Source organism: Suricata suricatta, chromosome 17 (genome assembly GCF_006229205.1).
Source record: "Suricata suricatta isolate VVHF042 chromosome 17, meerkat_22Aug2017_6uvM2_HiC, whole genome shotgun sequence".
Lineage (NCBI taxonomy): Eukaryota > Metazoa > Chordata > Mammalia > Carnivora > Herpestidae > Suricata > Suricata suricatta.
In genome coordinates this window covers 52764674-52781740 of record NC_043716.1, presented here as the reverse complement: position 1 = coordinate 52781740, position 17067 = coordinate 52764674, and the positions used below count along the sequence as shown (strand labels likewise).

The 17067-nt window shown below is 54.6% G+C and overlaps 1 protein-coding gene across 1 annotated transcript; it reads right to left on the bottom strand.

Moving 5' to 3' along the window:
* Window positions 1-3059: 3059 nt before the first annotated feature.
* On the bottom strand, window positions 3060-17045 carry CDR2L (cerebellar degeneration related protein 2 like). The gene is made up of 5 exons (XM_029929082.1): window positions 16918-17045; window positions 7809-7921; window positions 7370-7518; window positions 6635-6799; window positions 3060-5733 (listed from the first exon to the last, which is right to left on the bottom strand). The coding sequence occupies exons 1-5, from the start codon at window positions 16994-16996 to the stop codon at window positions 4839-4841; spliced, it is 1401 nt and encodes a 466-aa protein (XP_029784942.1). The 5' UTR covers window positions 16997-17045; the 3' UTR covers window positions 3060-4838.
* Between the last annotated feature and the right edge of the window lie 22 nt (window positions 17046-17067).

The following is a 17067-nucleotide window of genomic DNA, read 5'->3' as shown; positions in this document are numbered from 1 at the left end:
TAGTTTGAAGTGTTGGGGTTTGGAGCTGACAACTGAGAAGGAATTCTTGAATTGTCTTTGGTGGGAAAAAGGGTGGATCCAGGGGCAGAGAGAGCTGCACTGGGGTTGTGAGGGGTGGTTGGTTCTCTAAGATTTTCTGTCCTAAGAAGGCGAGGGTGATGTCAGGGTCTCAGGAAATTGAATCTACAGGTTTCTGGGAGTTTGGTTATTTTTTTAAAAATTTGTTTAATGTTTTATTTATTTTTGAGAGAAAGAGAGAGAACATGAGCAGGGGAGGGTCAGAGAGGGAGGGAGACACAGAATCTGAAGACAGGCTCCAGGCTCTGAGCTAGCTGTCAGCACAGAGCCTAACACGGGGCTTGAACCCACAAACTGTGAGATCATGACCTGAGCCAAAGCCAGACACTTAACCAACTGAGCCACCCAGGTGCCCTGGAATGTCTGTTTTGAAATTCATGTCTTAATGATGTGGGAAACAGAGGCAAATGGAAAAGTAAATTTCCTTGCAACTTACAGCCCATTGACAAGTCCCTGAGACAGCAGAGTGACATTCCTCCAAGAATGCCCAGTTGTCTTAATGTTAATATGGCTCAGGTCATGATCTCATGGATCGTGGGTTCGAGCCCCACATCGGGCTCTGCGCTGACAGCTAGCTCAGAGCCTGGAGCCTGCTTCAGATTCTGTATCTCCCTCTCTGACCCTCCCCTGCTTGCGCTGTCTCTCTGTCTCTCAAAAATAAATAAAAAACATTAAAAAAAAATCCAGACATTCCACCTCTGAGAAAGGTCCAAAGAAGAGCACACACTGTTTGGAAACAGCTGAGTTTTGGCTAAGTTACTTTGTTGAGAGGCAGCGTGGCTAATAAAACAGCTCAACAGATGATTAGTGATTATTCATAATCCTAGTGATTGTTTTGTAATAAGGGTTCTATTCTTAGTAAAAGCACAATTACCTAGAAAAATATGCTCTTGGGGATGCCAGCAGATTGTCGTCAAATACAGGCTGTACCACTTTAGCCCGTTGCTACAGGCATATTCTTTAGGAGGGAATGAACCCCTTCCCAAGCACTGGCTTTGTAAAAGTGAACTAGAAAGGGAATGGCAATTGACACACACCTTTTGGGCTGTCGGCGGGAAGGGGGATCTCTTGGGTCCCTCCCTGTCTTAGTCCCAAGACCTCAGAGGGAATAGAGGCATCTCCATGGTGACTGGAATACACTGCTCAAGGGAGCAAAGCCAGGAACTCACTCAGGTCGACAGCTCCGGGATTATGAATAATAAAGTCAGCACCATTCCAAGGCATGATTGCTCTGAAGCTGGGCTCCGGTCCTGTTCCTGACACCGAGTGATAGAAAAAAGGAACTGTAGGTTTTGATGGCCCCAAATAAACACAGCCTGCTAAGGCCATCTGGTGGCCTGGATTCTGGGAGAGGAGGAGGGTGGAGGAGAGAGTGAGACAAACTACCCCAGGGTGGAGAGAAGAGCAGCTGGCAAGCTCCTCTCACCTGCTGCTGTCCCGAACCATCCAGAACAGAGGCCCTTCTGGAAGAAACAGGCCTGAGAGGTGCCACCTGTTCCCTTAAAAAGGTGGTCAGTAAAGGCGGAGGCCAGCCTTCTCCTTCCCCTCCCTGGTCCTCCACAGGCTGAAACAGTGCTTCGAGAAGGGAAGAAAAGATAAAAGCATCACCAGGCCATTCCCAGCAGCTCATGAGCTTGCAGGCCCCAGCCCTTCTCTATGGCCTGTGAGTTGAGGGACCACAGGATCTTCCTTTCTTCTTTTCTGGACTGCCCTGGGTCAGACTGGCTCTTAAAACTGACATTACAGGGGTGCCTAGATGGCTCAGTTGGTTAAGCGTCTGACTTTGGCTCAGGTCATGATCTCATGATTTGTGGGTTTGAGTCCTGTGTCGGGCTCTGTGCTGACAGCTTGGAGCCTGGAGCCTGCTTTGGATTCTGTCTCCCTCTCTCTGCCCCTCCCCCACTCGTGCTCTGTTTCTGTCTCAATAATAAACATAAAACACCTTTTTTTAATGTTTTATTTATTTTTGATACAGAGAGAGACAGAGCATGAGAGGGGGAGGAGCAGAGAGGAGACACGGAACCGGAAGCAGGCTCCAGGCTCTGAGCTAGCTGTCAGCACAGAGCCCAATGCGGGGCTCGAACCCACGAACGTGAGATCTGACCTGAGCCGAAGCTGGAGGCTTAACCGACTGAGGCACCCAGGTGCCCCATAAAACGCTTCTTTAAAAAGAGATAGAGAGTGTGCAATATTGCATAGTGGAATTGGTCGGTTGTGGGTTTGGATATTTCCTTTTCTTTTTTTTAAGCTTATTTATTTTGAAAGAGACAGAGACAGCGCAAGCAGGGGAGAGGCGGAGAGAAAGGGAGAGAATCCCAAGCAGGCTCTGCATTGTCAGCAAAGAGCCCGAAGTGGGGCTCGAACTCATGAAATCGTGAGATCATGACCTGAGCAGAAACCGAGTCAGACGCTTAACCAACTGAGCCACCCTGGTGTCCCTGGTTTAAACATTTCTACATGACTTTGAATTACTAACCTAACCTCTAAGCCTCCGAATCTCCATCAGTAAGAGATGTTAGAGCTGCCTCCTAAGGTTGCTGAAGGTGTCAAGGGGAAAGTACCCAGCACTGCCTGGCACAAGTCAGCAGACAACCAAGTTAGTTGCTGCTAAGGGATGATAAGGAACTTCTTTTTACTTCCAGAGACTGGGCGGCTTTTATTTTTTGTTTCTCTGCAGCACTGGGGTGGGAAGTCCAATCTTACTAGCTCTTTTCCAGACGCACCTTCCTCTCCCGCGCCCCTCCCCAGAGGGGCTGGGCAGGTAGAGCATGCCTCCTGGCATGAGTGGGTGGGCAATTCCGCCTCCTCTTCCTTCACCATCACCGCCTCTCCACCTGGAGAACACCCCCAGGCATTCAGCTGTTTGGCTGCGAAGCCCAGGGGAGTGGAGCTCAGGACTCCCAGCTCCCCTACCCCCAGAGCTGTGTGAAGAGAGGCGGGTGTGTGAGACGCACAGAGACAGGACTATGGCTCCAGGGCCATTTCTGCTTTTAGAATATTGGTGCATTTTTTATTAAAGAAGAGAATAAAGCATTTGTAAATATATTTCTCTCATGTATACTTCAAAGGTGACGCTGGTCGGCCGCTACAGAACTGGGGAGCAGACAGGCGGGAGCCCTTCCCCCACCCTGCCCCCTCCACCCTAGATGACAGAGACACAGAGGGCTGGGAGCTGCCCAGCTCCAAAGGACAAAGGGCTCCAAGATGTGTGAACGGAAGGACCAGCCGACAGCGCTCATCACAGTGCTGCCCAGAGAGCAGGGTGGCGCCTCCAGGGAGGTCGGGCATGCTTGTTACGAAAACCCCGTTACCCCTTAGAAACAGATAAGGCATGGAGGTCCCTGCTGGATTCCCAGCACAGAGGCCGGGGCTGCTGCCTTCTGCAGGGCTGTGGAGCTCCTCTATTTTCTAGGATCTCAGGATGGGTGGCAGGAGGGACTGGAAGCCCCGAGGAACTGCTCAGGGCAAGCTGGAGGCCTGGACGTCTCTTAGCTGAAGCTGGACTTTCTGAAGCCTTAACAAAAAGTTTAGCCTGTGACCCAGCTGGGTCCCCGAAAGGCCCCCACAAAGGCGGGAGGTCAAGAACAAGCATTTTATGGGAAGGAGGAGACAGGCTCCCCACAAGGCCCCATTTCAACACTTCAGTACAGGATGGGAAATCTCGGGGGTCCCCCGTGAAGGGGGGGCAGGGGTGGATGCTAGGACCACTGGCTGGCAGCACACACCTGGGACATTCTGGGGGCAGCAGGCAGGATCTGAGGAGGGGTCGGCCTGTGGGGAGCATGGGAGTGAATGAGACACGTCATGGTCCCTGAGATGGGGGCAGGCAGAGGCCAAGCTCGGCAGGTCAGAGGTGGCGTGCAGACATGGGGGCTCCCCCCCCCCCCCCGCCGCCCAGACTCCTGGAAGGCTTAATGGCCAGAAGGCATTTCCAGGGCCAGAGCCCAAGGAGGCTAGCTGTGGGGGAGGCAGGGTGCACCGTTCATGTATGGCTGCCGAGGGGCTCTCTGTTCCCCTCCTCTGATTGGCTACAGATCTGCAGTGGGCTGAGGGTCTCCGGGGAGAAGTCTGCCTCACCAGGGCTGGAGTGGGGGGCACTCGGGGCCTGGCCGAGGCTCTGCATGGCAGGGGTCTTCTCTGACCTGGTCAGGACCCTGGAGGGTGGGGCAGCTGGTGCTAAAGGAATGACAGTGTGTCACAGCTGGGGAGAAGCAGTGGGTGGTCCAGGAGACCCCTGGAACCTGCAACAGCGGGCTCTGGGATCCCCCTTCAAGTGTTTCCAGTTGTGGCAAGGGGTCAGGGAGACCTTGCATTGCAAATCTCTAAAAACAAAAAACAAAACAAAACAAACTTTGAAAGGAAAAAAAAAAAAAAAGCCAAAATGGTCCAGAATGGCTTTCAGAAGCCTGGCCACGAATCTGAGAGCAAGGCCCAGGGTCAGGAAGCCAAGGACTGGGGAGCTGAGAATCCCCAGGGGGAGCAGGGATGTTTGGCTTTGAAACTCTTAGCTGCGTCTTCGGGCTGACGCAGGATGGTGGAGGGTGCTGGGTGATCCGGAGGTGCAGAATACCTCCCAAGTCAGCAGAGAACAGGCTGGGTCCCCCATGCGCTCCCTGGGCCAGGCAGCAGCCTCCACTGGGCTATATTGCTGCTAAAGGGCTCCTCCACTCACCAGAGGCTGCGTGGACCAGGCCAGAGGGGCCCTGTGACCGGACCCGGGGAGGGGGAAGGTGGGGGAAAGGCTGCAAGCCAGGAAAGGGTCACTTGCTGCTGTGCGTCTTCACTTTGGTGGCATTGATGTCGGCCTTGGTCTTCTGGATCCTGGAGAAGATCTCCTTGAAGAGCGCCTTGTACTCGGGCTGGCTCTGCTCCAGCCGCTTGTCCACGGCCTCCACGTGCTGGCTCAGGCTCTTCTCACCTGCCCTGGCGTCCCCCTGGCCCTCCTCGCCCCCGCGAAGGTCCCTCCACGAGCTGTCGCGGGAGATGGGCCGTGAGGTCTGCACGCCCGCATGCCGCACCCCCGTGCCGTGCTGCCGGCACTTGCTCAGCAGCTCCTCGTACTTCTCCAGCAGAGCGTGGTACTGCTCGTCCACCTCCCGCAGGATGGACATGCCCCGCTTGCGCACGCTGTTGGCGTGCAGCGTCAGGTTGCCCGCGTGCCGGCTGGCTGGGTCTTTGGCCACGATGGCGTTGAGCGCCGTGTCGCTGCAGCTCTTGCGCACGGCGTGGCCCGGGGAGGCGGCCAGCGAGGACACGCCGCCGTCCTGGGCGGCTGAGTCGTCCCCGCTGCCCGGCTGAGGGTCATCGGCCTCCGGGGCCTGGGTGAGGGGCGCGAGCAGGGCCTCGGCCAGGTGGTCCTCCCGGCCCAGCAGGTAGGTCTTCGCCTGCTTCATCTGCTGCAGCTCCAGCAGCTCGGCCTCCAGCTCCTGCACGCGGAGGCGGCAGCCCTCCATCTCGCCCAGCTGCCGCTCCAGCTCCGCGTACTCCTGCAGCACCGCCGCGTACTCGCGCTCCGCCCGCTCCTTGCGCTGCCGCTCCCGGCTCACCTGCGAACGCAGCCCGCCCACCAACGTCTGCAGCCGCTCGTTCTCCTGCTCCAGGGGCCGCGGGCCCAGCTCCAGGGAGGAGCTGTGCAGGCGGAAGGCATCCTCGCACCTGAGAGGGAGCAGGCCGGCAGACATCCGGTCAAGGCCAAGGTCCCGGGGGGCCAGCTCCCCACGCGGAACACATCTCCCGGCCAATGGGCAAGATCTTCTGTTTGCTCCTCTGGATCCACTTCCTGCCCTTTCTCTCTCCCTGCTCTCTGCCTGGACGGCTGACTGCAGTGACCTGCGACAGACAGCTGGGTCTCTGCTCTCTCCTGAGCGCAACCAACGGGAGGCACCGGCAGCAGGTCCGAGGGTAGATGCAGAGGGAGGTCAGGGAAGGTCTTGCCCAGATTCTTTCCCTGGTTAGTGCTGGCCAGGTGGCACCTGCTGGCCTTCCAGTAACCTCTTTCCTCTGGCCCCTCAGGCCTGGGGCTGGTCTCACTGTTGCGAGCCTGGGGAAGCTGCAGTGCCCTTGCGGTCTCCCCGCACCTTGTCCACACCTCTTCATCCATCGCTCCTCAGTTACTCCGTGCAAGACCTTTACTGAAACACCCACTAAACACGCAATAGGTATTTTTTATATTACGAGGTCATCCCGTTAAGATTTACCGGGAACTGAAAGGTGTCTGGTTAACGCCTCCTGAGTTAGAATTCTAGCTTAGTAGAGAGGTGACCTTGGACAAGCTCACATAACCTCTGAGCTTCCGTTTCCTCATCTGAGAAGCGGGACTGCCACGGGAATGAAATCACTTCGAGTGGTGGGCACACAGCCAGGGTTCGCTAAATGCCAACTGCTGCCTGTTGTTGGCAAAGGATCGGTCCCTCTGACAGCCTGAAGATGCACCAACTCTCATTCCCACCTGCTGCCTCGTGTCCACCCTCTCCTGCCTCAGGGACTCGGGGTCTGACGCTGTGCAGGGTCCAGACCGCCCCCGCCCCGCCCCGCCCCCTGCGGCACCCTCACCTACCGGGGGCTGGTGCACAGCTCCTTAAGACAGGGGAAGGTGTGGATGGTGCGCCTGCGTTCCCGCTTCTCCCGGCGCACCCGAAGCTGCTCCAGGCCCCGCAGCTGCTCCACCTGGGCCTGCAGCTCCTCCACCTGGGTCTGCAGGCGCTCAATGGTCTCTGTCAGCCTGCGTGTGGGGTGGGGGACATACGTGGGGGGGGACTTTAAGGGGACAGGGCCAGCCTTCCTCACTGCAGCCCTGGAGGGACTGGGGGTGGAGGTGGGGACAGATAGGCAACCTTGAGCCCCGCTTCCTGGTACTGAGGTCAGACGGAACCCCCCCTTGTGTCTGGGAACCCGCACTTCCCGGGCTGAGCTGCCCATTCTCTCTGTGCCCCCTCGGTTCCTCCTACACATTTGGAGCACTTATCACCCTGCCCGGCAATACAATATTTACATGCCTGCCTTCCCACCCAGGCTGCGGGCTCCCAGGGGGCGGGACTGTCTCTTGGTGTCCCCGTCACTGTGTCCCCAGCGCCTAAACAGAGCCTGCTATGTAGCTGGTGCTCCAAGAAAAGACGTGGCCTGAACGTGAAACCACCCACAATTGACAAGGGCAATCTCTACCATCCCGGGGTCCCAGGCCTCGGCTTCTGGGAGAAGGAGCATGAGTCACACCCACTGGACCACATGCCCACCTACGACCCAACCTGACCTCTCCCTTCTCACCCCCCAGCCCGCCCCACCCGGCCCTCACCCATGGATCTTCTGCTGGGCAGCCTTACTCTCCAGCACCAGCTTCTGGTTGGTCAGCTCCAGGTCACGGGCTGTCAGGTCCAGCTGCTCGTATACTTTGGCATGCTGCTCATTCATGTGCCGCAGCGTGTCCAGCTGCTTGGTTAGGTACTGGAGGGGAGAAGGTTGACAGGGCTGGGGACAATGTGTTCACATGGGCCATTCTCCTACTTCTAGGAAGACGTTTACTTCGAGGCATTGATCTGCCGCAGAGTGGGGGGTAAAGGTGTGGTGCGATGGCTGCCTGGGACAGTTGTGCAGGTTGTGAATCAGCACAAGGCTATAGGGCCGAGGCTGTGTCTGCTAAGAGGACACCTTTCCTTAAGTGGTACAAAGGCACCATGGGCCAAGGGGTCCACAGTGGGTGGGGGGGCACGTGCAGGGCCTGTGCGGCCCCTCACCTCGATCTCCTGAACTTGCTCCTCGTTGGTGGAGTACATCTGCTGCAGAGACTCCTCCAGCTCCTTGTTCCTCTCCAGCAGGGTCTTCCCCAGCTCTGCGGCCAAGTGCAAGTCTAGTGGAAGAGGAGGCAGAGGGTGGGAAAAACATGAGCAGCTGAACGGGCTCAGAGGACTCCCATAAATGTTCCGAGCATTCATTCTGTGCCTTGGGGACTCCAAGACAACCAGGACACGGGCTGGTCCCAAGGAGTCCACGGGCCCCGGAGGGGATGCAAGCCAGGAGCTAAGACTTTACACTGACTGTCGCTTTTGCCTGCAATGTCCTCTCCCCAGACACTCCCAAGGCTCATCCCTTTTCACTTTCCAATCCGTGCTTACATGTCACCTTCTCCAGGAGCCCTTCCCTGACCACAGACTCAAAATCACACCCTCCCCCGCCTCATACTCCCTCTCTGTTTAATTTTTCTCCTTAGTGAATATCACCATCTAACTTACTAAATAGTTTGCTCATTTATCTTGTTCATTTCCTCCCGACTAATTGTAAGCTCACAGGGCAAGAATTTTGCCCATTTTGTTCACTGGTATCCCAGGACCTACAACGGTGCCTGGCATACAGCAGGTGCATAATAAATGTTTTCTGAAAGAATGAGCGAGAGGAATGTGATAAGAGAATTGACAGATGTGGGGCAAAGTGCCCTGAGATGATAGGTAAGGGAGAGCTCACTCTCCCTGGGCTCAGTGGGAGGCTCAGGCAATGGGCAGCTTTCAAGTTGGGTTTGGAAGGGTGACTAGGAGCTCACCGAGAGGTGAAGAAAATAGAAAGACTTGCGGAGTATCAGAATTGGATAAGGGGCACCTGGCTGGCTCAGTCAGTAGAGCGTGTCACTCTTGATCTCAGGGCTGTGAGTGTGGCCCTGGGTTGGGTAGAGATTACTTAAAAAAAAAATTCTTAAAAAAAAAAAGAAGAAGAAGATGAAGAAGCTGTGCCTTCGTTAAAAAAATAAATTGGTTGAGGCTTCGGAGCTCTTTGGCCCAATGTCTTTATTCCATGGAGGACAGGCTGGAGAAGGAGAGGGAAGAATGACTTGCCCAAGGTTATGGCCACACTGGAAGCAGAATTTGGCTCTAGTTACATGTGCCCCTCTCAGGACCCTCCTTTCCCTGGACAGCAAAATCATCATCCTCTTCCCCCCAGGAGCCCTGATTCTTGTACCCTGGGGACCCTGAGGACCCAGGACTGGACCCTGCTCTCCCCTGCCCCGGCCAAAGGGGCACGAACACTGTCAGAGAGGCTGGGAGGGGACCTAGCCTGTTTCTGGGGCGGGGGGGTGGGTTGTGGTGGAGGGGGAAGGATTAAAAGGAAGTGGCAGGTGCTGGGATTCCTAAAAATTCTCTCTAGTGGGTCTGGAGTTGTGTGAGGGCACCTAGACATTTGGGGTATTCCTCAATATAAATGCCTCTTTTTTTAAATTTTTAAATGTTCTTCTATTATTATTTATTTTTGAGAGAAAGAGAGACAGCATGAGCAGGGGAGGGTCAGAGAGAGAGGGAGACACAGAATCTGAAGCAGGCTCCAGGCTCTGAGCTGTCAGCCCAGAGTCTGATGTGGGGCTTGAACCCACGAACCGTGAGATCATGCCCTGAGCCGAAGCCGGACACTTAACCGACTAAGCCACGCAGGCGCCCCAACCTCCTTCTTCTTAGAAATAAAGGAAACAACATGCTTATTATCATAAAGAGAAAATTTATTATTTCTTTTATTTCTTTATATATATATATATTTAAAATTAAAATTTTTTTCAATGTTTATTTTTGAGAGACAGAAATAGAGCATGAGCAGGAGAGGGGGAGAGAGAGGGAGACACAGAATCGGAAGTAGGTTCAGGCTCTTAGCTGTCAGCACAGAGCCCAATGCAGGGCTCGAACCCCTGAACCATGAGATCATGGCCTGAGCTGTAGTCAGATGCTCAACCCACTGAGCCACCCAGGCACCCCCCAATTTTTTAAATGTTTATTTATATTTGAGAGAGACAAAGAGAGATAATGTATTAGTAGGGGAGGGGCAGAGAGAGCCAAAAAAAGAATCTGAAACAGGTTCCAGACTCTGAGCTGTCAGCACAGAGCCCCACGTGGGGCTCAAATTCATGAACTCTGAGATCGTGGCCTGAGCCGAGGTCACTGACTGAGCCACCCAGGTGGCTAAAATATATATATTTTAATGTTGATTTACTTATTTTGAGAGAGAGAAAGCAAGCATGCGCCAGCAAATGGGGGGAGGGGCAGAGATACAGAATGCCAAGCAGGCTCTGTATGGTCAGTGCAGAACCTGATGTGGGGCTCTAACTCATAAACCCCGAAATCATGACCTGAGCCAAAGTTTGACGCTTAACTGACTGAGCCACTAAGGTGCCCTGAGAGAGAGAGAAAATCTTAAGCAGACACCACGCTCGGAGTGGAGCCCAATGTGGGGCTCAATACCACAACCCTGGAATCATGACCTGAGCCAAAATCAAGAGTCCGATGCTCAATAGACTGAGCCATCCGGGCGCCCCAAGTTGCTGTGTACTTTAAATGAGTAAATTAGTAGGGCTCCTGGGTGGCTCAGTTGGTTAAGTGTCCGACTTCGGCTCAGGTCATAAATCTCACGGTTCATGGGTTTGAGCCCTGCATCAGGCTCTGTGCTGACAGCTAGCTCAGAGCCTGGAACCTGCTTCAGATTCTGTGTCTCCTTCTCTCTCTGACCCTCCCCTGCTCATGCTCTCTCTCTCTCAAAAATAATAAAATCATTAAAAAATTTTTTTAAATGAGTAAATTATCTGGTGTGTGATTTATATCTCAAAAAAGCTGTTAAAAACAAACAAACAGGGGTGTCTGGGTGGCTCAGTCAGTTAGGCATCCGGCTTCAGCTCAGGTCATGATCTCATGGTTCATGGGTTCGAGCTCCACGTTGGGCTCTGTGCTGACAGCTAACTCAGAGCCTGGAGCCTGCTTCGGATTCTGTATCTCCCTCTCTCTCTGTCTCTGCTTGTGCTGTCTCTATCTGTCTCTCAAAAAATAAAATAAAATAAAATAAATAAATTAAACAAACCACTTTAGGCAGTTTAATCCGGAGACAGAGACTGGTGTTAGGGAGCAAGGCCTTTCTTAAAGAGGTGGGTAGATAGGCTCTGATTGAGTTCACAAGGCTCTTCTCTTTTTAAAATCGCTTTATTAAAATGTTTTTATTTATTTTTGAGAGAGAGAGAGAGAGAGAGAGAGAGAGAGCATGAGCAAGGGAGGGTCAGAGAGAGAGGGAGACACAGAATCTGAAGACAGGCTCCAGGCTCTGAGCTAGCTGTCAGCACAGAGCCCAACGCGGGGCTCGAACCCACAAACCATGAGATCATGACCTGGGCCAAAGCTGGACACTTAACTGACTGAGGCACCCAGGCACCCCTAAAATCACTTTAAAGTTTATGTTAAGTGTACCTGATGTAAAAAATCAAACAGCACAGAAACGTTAAAAATGGTGACCAAAAAATTACTTGAAAATGGACCTCACGTATTCTTAGATCTATAACTGGGAATTCTGTAAACAAACGGACGTCGCCTCGAATGGTTATTTGTAAGTAATAGAAGTTCCAGTCTGCGTGTGCGGTGTGGGAGGAGAGGGGAGGAAGCAGGTAGATGAAAATGCCCCATTCGGAGAAAGACGCTGTCCACATGCTGGTCCCCATTCTTATAAACAGCTCTCTGGGCTTGAAGCAGCCATAAGTACAATTTCGTGTGAACAGGATGTTTTCTGTACCTGCTTTTTTCACTTAACAATTTGGCACAGGGGCGCCTGGGTGGCTCAGTCAGTTGAGCGTCCGACTTCGGCTCAGGTCATGATCTCACGGTTTGTGGGTTCGATCCCCGCGTCGGGCTCTGTGCTGACAGCTCAGAGCCTGGAGCCTGTCTTGGGATTCTGTGTCTCCCTCTCTCTCTGCCCATCCCCAGCTCATGCTCTCTCTCTCAAAAAAAAAACCCAAAAACAAAACAGAAACAAAATTACCAGGACCAAGGGTAGGCCTATTTGATCCATTCTGCCAAAATGTTGTCCAGAAAAGGTTGCGTCTTTTTCCCATCAAGAGGTTGTTTCTTGAAACATCCCTCAATCTAGGCTGATGGGATAAATCCAGATCACGATATACAAAGGCCCTCTTCTGGGGCTGATGTGATGTGGTTCAGGGACTCAGGTCTGTAATGCTTTCCCTGTTCAGACAGTGATCGTTTGAGAATCCCCAGATGATGGAGGGTACCTATAGGCCCTCCTAGCAAGTTTCATAAATACCGTTGTTTCAGCTGAGCCCCTTGCTTGGCACCGGACAGGTCTGGGGAGGGGGGGCCCAGACAGCAGTGGCTCATGGTGGGCATTTGAGAGCAGGGCCTTGGGCTTTTTGTCAGCACAAGGTGGGGGTAGGACTGACATCACCTTATGAAAGCCAGAGGGCCTGGCTAGCCACGGGGCCTGGACAAAAGGCCAGGCTGCCTCTCACGAACAAGCCTGGCATCTGCTCCCACACATAAAGGTGAGGTTTTGAAACAGCCAGAGTGCGGGCTTAAGCCAGGCCAGGCCTACGCTGGGAGCAGGCGAGCGGGGGTGGGGTGGGGGCGCTGTGCCCGGATGTCACCCGGAGGAGTTTCCTAGTCAAGTGCAAAGCTGCTATCCTGGAGCAAGGCTGCAATAACTCAGCCTAGGGAAACAAATGCTCTCCTAAACGGCTACCTCAGCCATTAAGATAAATAATCACACAGGGGCGTCCGGGTGGCTCAGTCGGTTAAGCGTCAGACTTCGGCTCAGGTCATGATCTCGCAGTTCGGGAGTTCCAGCCCAGTGTCAGGCTCTGTGCTGACAGCTCAGAACCTGGAGTCTGCTTCCGATTCTGTGTCTCCCTAACTCTCTTCCTCTCCCCCCTCACACACTCTCTCTCTCAAAAATAAATGAACATTAAAAAAAAGAAAGATGATCATGTAAATCTCAGAAGAATCTTCAGCGTTGAGCAATTAACATCTGATGATGACGGCAAGGAAAAGCAGGTACCCGACACAGACCAGTCTCGGAATGGGCCACTTGCAGTATGAATTCATTAACTATGAGTCGGGCCCAAGTCTCCGAGGTGTGAAGGCTTCTGCACCCGTCCGCCCACAAAGTGTGAAGTCTGATGTTTAACGTCAGTGGAACTGCAGCCCTATGTTATGTCAAGCGCTCCGTGGAAATCTGGGAGCCCAGCGAGACCACCCCTAGTTGGCAACGACAGAACCATGCTGCCTTCCTACTCTCCGTAATGAGACGGTGAACATTTGGCTCACCCCGAAACAGTATCAAATAACTCAGGTATAAGTGAAAAAGAAGACAAGGGCCATGGTCATCGTGTTTTCTCCCTGGGGAAGTGGCAGGTGGTCTGTGAAGAGGCCATTGTTGCTGATGCCGCCCCCTGTGTTGGCATTGGGGGCACAGGCTCCATAGCTGGTCTGCTCGGAGTTCCTGCAGCTTAGCCTAGAGTCCAAGACCCCAGGCTCCGAAGCTGAGTGAGGAAAGGTCAAGAGCAGCTGCATTTTATGCTTTTCCTTCCAGGTGAGCACATGAGCTGGGTGTGTGCGTTCCTACCACTGGGAGGCGGGGCCAGCTGCAAGTCCCATTATAAACCAGGAACACAGAAGCCTGCGCTGCAAAGGCACCGAAGGTAACCAGGCCGCCCAGTGACTCAGGGGTGGGGAGGCAGGGAACACAATAGAAGCTGTCTGGGGTGGGAGAAAAATCTCAGAGTGTCTCAGGGAAATTGGATCACAATGCAAGCTAAGCTGGTCAAAGCTGCCAGGAGGGATCACAGGAGAAGTCTAGAAGCTGCAGGGCAGGGGACTGGCTGGAGCCTCGCACTGGGGAAGGAGGAGAGTGGGGAAGGTACCGAGTCTGAATGGGCATCTCCCCGGGACCCTGGGCCCTGGAGTTTTCCGGGGTCTCCTGTAGTGGGCTTTGGCAGCGTTGTCCTCTGAGGGCCGGCTGACCTGTGTTCTCCATGAGCAATGCCTCAGAGGCCTGAGAGGGAGTGGCCAGCAGCCAAGGGGATGTCTTTGAAAAGAAACCCCCAAATCCCACTGTCCCTGCTGGTTGGGTTTGGGGTATGGCCCCAGAGACTCTGGAGCAGAGAGGTGGGAAAGGGCCAGGGGACAGGCACAAGGAGGAAGGGACAAAGATAAAGGCAATGGGAGGAGAAAACCTACCACCTGGCAGGGCTGCGGGGTTCCTGCTTACAGCCTCCAGGGCGCAAATATCAGGAACTCCCGGGCCCACTCAATTGGGGTCTGGTCACCTCCCTCTCCTTGTCATGTCAGAGCTCTTGCCCAGGGCTGAGACTCAAGGTAGGGCACCCCCGACTTCAAATCTGTGACTCAGCAGCCATCTCTCAGTAGGGAAAGAGGTATCATAGGGCCCGCCATGCCTGGTCCAAGGTCAAGGAGGGAGGCAGGCAGAGAGAGAGAGAGAGCGCCAGTGTGCTTAACAATCAATGGCTTTTTCTATTTTTACAGGTGCTTGTGTCACTGGGCGGAAGGAACATGGTGAGGATCTAGGACCTTGCTTGTCCCAACTGCGTCCCTCCCCTGGGACAGAACGCAATCAAAGTCAAACAGCAGGCCAAGCTTCCAGAAAGTAATGTTGGGGCCTGCCCCCAGGGCAGGGGGAAACAAATCCAGAGGAGAGACCAGGCTGGCTGAGCAAACCACTTCCTGAGCCACTCAGAGGCAATCAGGGAGCGGCTGGGCAGGAGAGAATTTGGGGACTGGGTACAGGGAAGGGCAATGTGACAGGCACCTGATTCCCCAGTGTCGCTGGTCTTCGGCCGACGCTTCACCCCACCATCCAGCTCTCTGTGCCAGGCTCTAGGAGGTGGTGCTGCAGGGGCTGGGGCTAACTAGGACTTCCTCTGAACCCACATCTGGCACTCTAGAAGCTCCTACTTTCTAGTCACAAGTGGGGTTTTCATGTTGCTCTGTGCCTTCGTACGGCATCCTCTCCACCTACAATGCCCAGGCAGCCCCTATGCAACCCTCCAGCTCAGAGGGCCCTTTGCATAAGCCGTTATGAGTCTTACACCAGAAGGCCCTCTGTCTCTGCTCTCACTGCCTTCTGCCCTCACCCAGGGCGAGCAGACATTTTTTTTTTTTGATCAAGAAGTCTAATTCCTTCTGACACTGCCTCATTTCTGGTTTCCGTCCTTGTTCCTGGACCCCGGCCACCACTGGGGCCACAACGCAAGGACAGCTGCTGCAGAGCAGAGAGGCCATCCCCTGCCCTGGCCCCAGAGCATGGCAGCTTAGCCCAGCTCGAGTCCCTCGCTCTCCAGAAGCAACATATCTCCCACCCCTACTCCCTGGCTCCTTCCTCCCACATCTGGGCTGGGCACAGTGCCAGAGACTTTGTTAGGGGTGCGGGAATGAAATGAGACAGCAACAATATCAGCATCAGCTTCCCAGGAAGCCATCTTCCCAGGAGCTCAGCTTCCAACCTTTCCATCTAGGCCTGCCTCTTCCATGAAGCCCTCTTACTGCATCCTAACACCCACGCTTAGTTATAGGCCCGCCTCCACCTCCCCGGGTGCACCCAGGAGGCCAGGGTTGGGACTGTTCCCAGCTCCCAGGATGGTGTCTGACACCTAAGTGTCAGCCTGATAGGTGCGTGTGGGATGCAACATTTGGAGGATGGCGTCCAGTACGGGGGATGGGGTTGTCACAGCCAGTACCGGACATCATAATCCAGGCAGGGAGGCTGAGATTAGACTCTAGGGTGCAGAGTATGGCAGAGTCCAGCCCAGCACCCCCAGTCCCACACTGGTCCCCCAAAGACTCATTAACCCACACTCCTGAGTACAAGGACAGTCTCTTCTACCGCAAATCTGATCACATGGGGATGTGGGTCACGGCCAGGAAACAACAGAGCCAGGATCTGGGTAGATACCTCACATGAGGGCAAAGCTAGGCATCTGAGGTCCCACAGAGAGGCCACTCAGAGCATGCGGTATTAGCAGACCCTGAACCAGAGCTGTGTCCACACCTGCCTGACTTACTGCGGGGTGACAGTGGTCACTTCCCCTGGACACGTTTCATTGCCCCTCCAGCTCTAACCATCCGAGAATGAGGCACTTTGGGGGAAGAGAGGGTGGATTTGACTGTATTCCAGCAGACCTTGGCCCTGACCCTCTTAGGCCTCCTCCTCCTTCCTGTCCTACAGCTCCACCCCCTGTTCAGAGTGATGTCACGTTGGCCACCTCATCACCAGATTCTAACCCCCTTCCAGCCATCCTTGCTTTGCTCAGATAGGAGTGGGGGAGGTGGCTCCCCCTTTACTCAGGCTCTCGAGTCTGGTGCATTGCTCAGAATGCCCAAGCCTGTTTCCCTCAAACCTTGAGTCACTTGGGAGAAGGCTGGGAAGGAAAGGGCCAGGGGACCCCCCCTTTGCCCCCCAGGCAGGTTGGAGACTCCAAGTTTTTGCTGCTTCTTGGCCAGCAGGGTCACCAAACCCCTATACCCTCCCTGGGTAGAGGGTAAAGAAGTTAGGGAAACTTTCTGGGAGTCTTAGAGCTCAGGAAATCTGGCAGGGAAGGGTGCCACCAGATTTGGAACAGGATAACTTTCCCCTAAACACACACACACACACACACACACACACACACACACACACACACTCACACACACACACCAGTCCTCTCAGCAAAACATAACCAAGGAGCCACCTCCAGGCCTTCACAGACTTCTAGCAAGTACTCAGGCCCCCAATAATATACTAGGGGCGCCTGGGCAGTTCCTACCTCTAAGATCCGGTGGGTGAGCTGGGTGAAATGTGCCCCTGTCGTTCGGGGAAAGAGAATGGCCGCTCCCCCCACTTTTGTGTGTCTTCGCCGGTCCGGCCCCGGCTTCTCGGGCAGCGCTCCCGGTCTCCGGGTCCCCATTCTCCAGACTCCTCACCCTCGGAGTCCGGCGCTCCGGGTCCGACCCAGCCCTCCCAGGGGTGAGACTGCTCAACAATGGAGAAGCGGACAGGGGTCGCGGGGCGCACCCCGCTTTCCCGTCGCACCCACGCCGCCGTGCTCACCCTGTTCCAGGTCCTGCTGGTCGTACCAGGGCTCCTCTTCCTCTGTGGAGAAGTCCTCCATCCCGGCGGCCCTCCGCATGGCCCCGCGGGCGGCGGGCGGGCGCTGCTGCGGCGCGTCTCAGGGCCGGGGCGCGGGGCCCGGGACAATGC

What these genes read in the sequence shown, in the direction of transcription:
- CDR2L (XM_029929082.1), bottom strand. Translation starts at nt 16,996, where the DNA reads ATGCGGAGGGCCGCCGGGATGGAGGACTTCTCCACAGAGGAAGAGGAG. An exon ending in CCAGCAGGACCTGGAACAGG is followed by an intron (nt 7,922 to 16,917) that starts GTGAGCACGGCG and finishes CTCTTCCACTAG; the next exon opens with ACTTGCACTTGGCCGCAGAG. An exon ending in GAGCTGTGCACCAGCCCCCG is followed by an intron (nt 5,734 to 6,634) that starts GTAGGTGAGGGT and finishes GCTCCCTCTCAG; the next exon opens with GTGCGAGGATGCCTTCCGCC.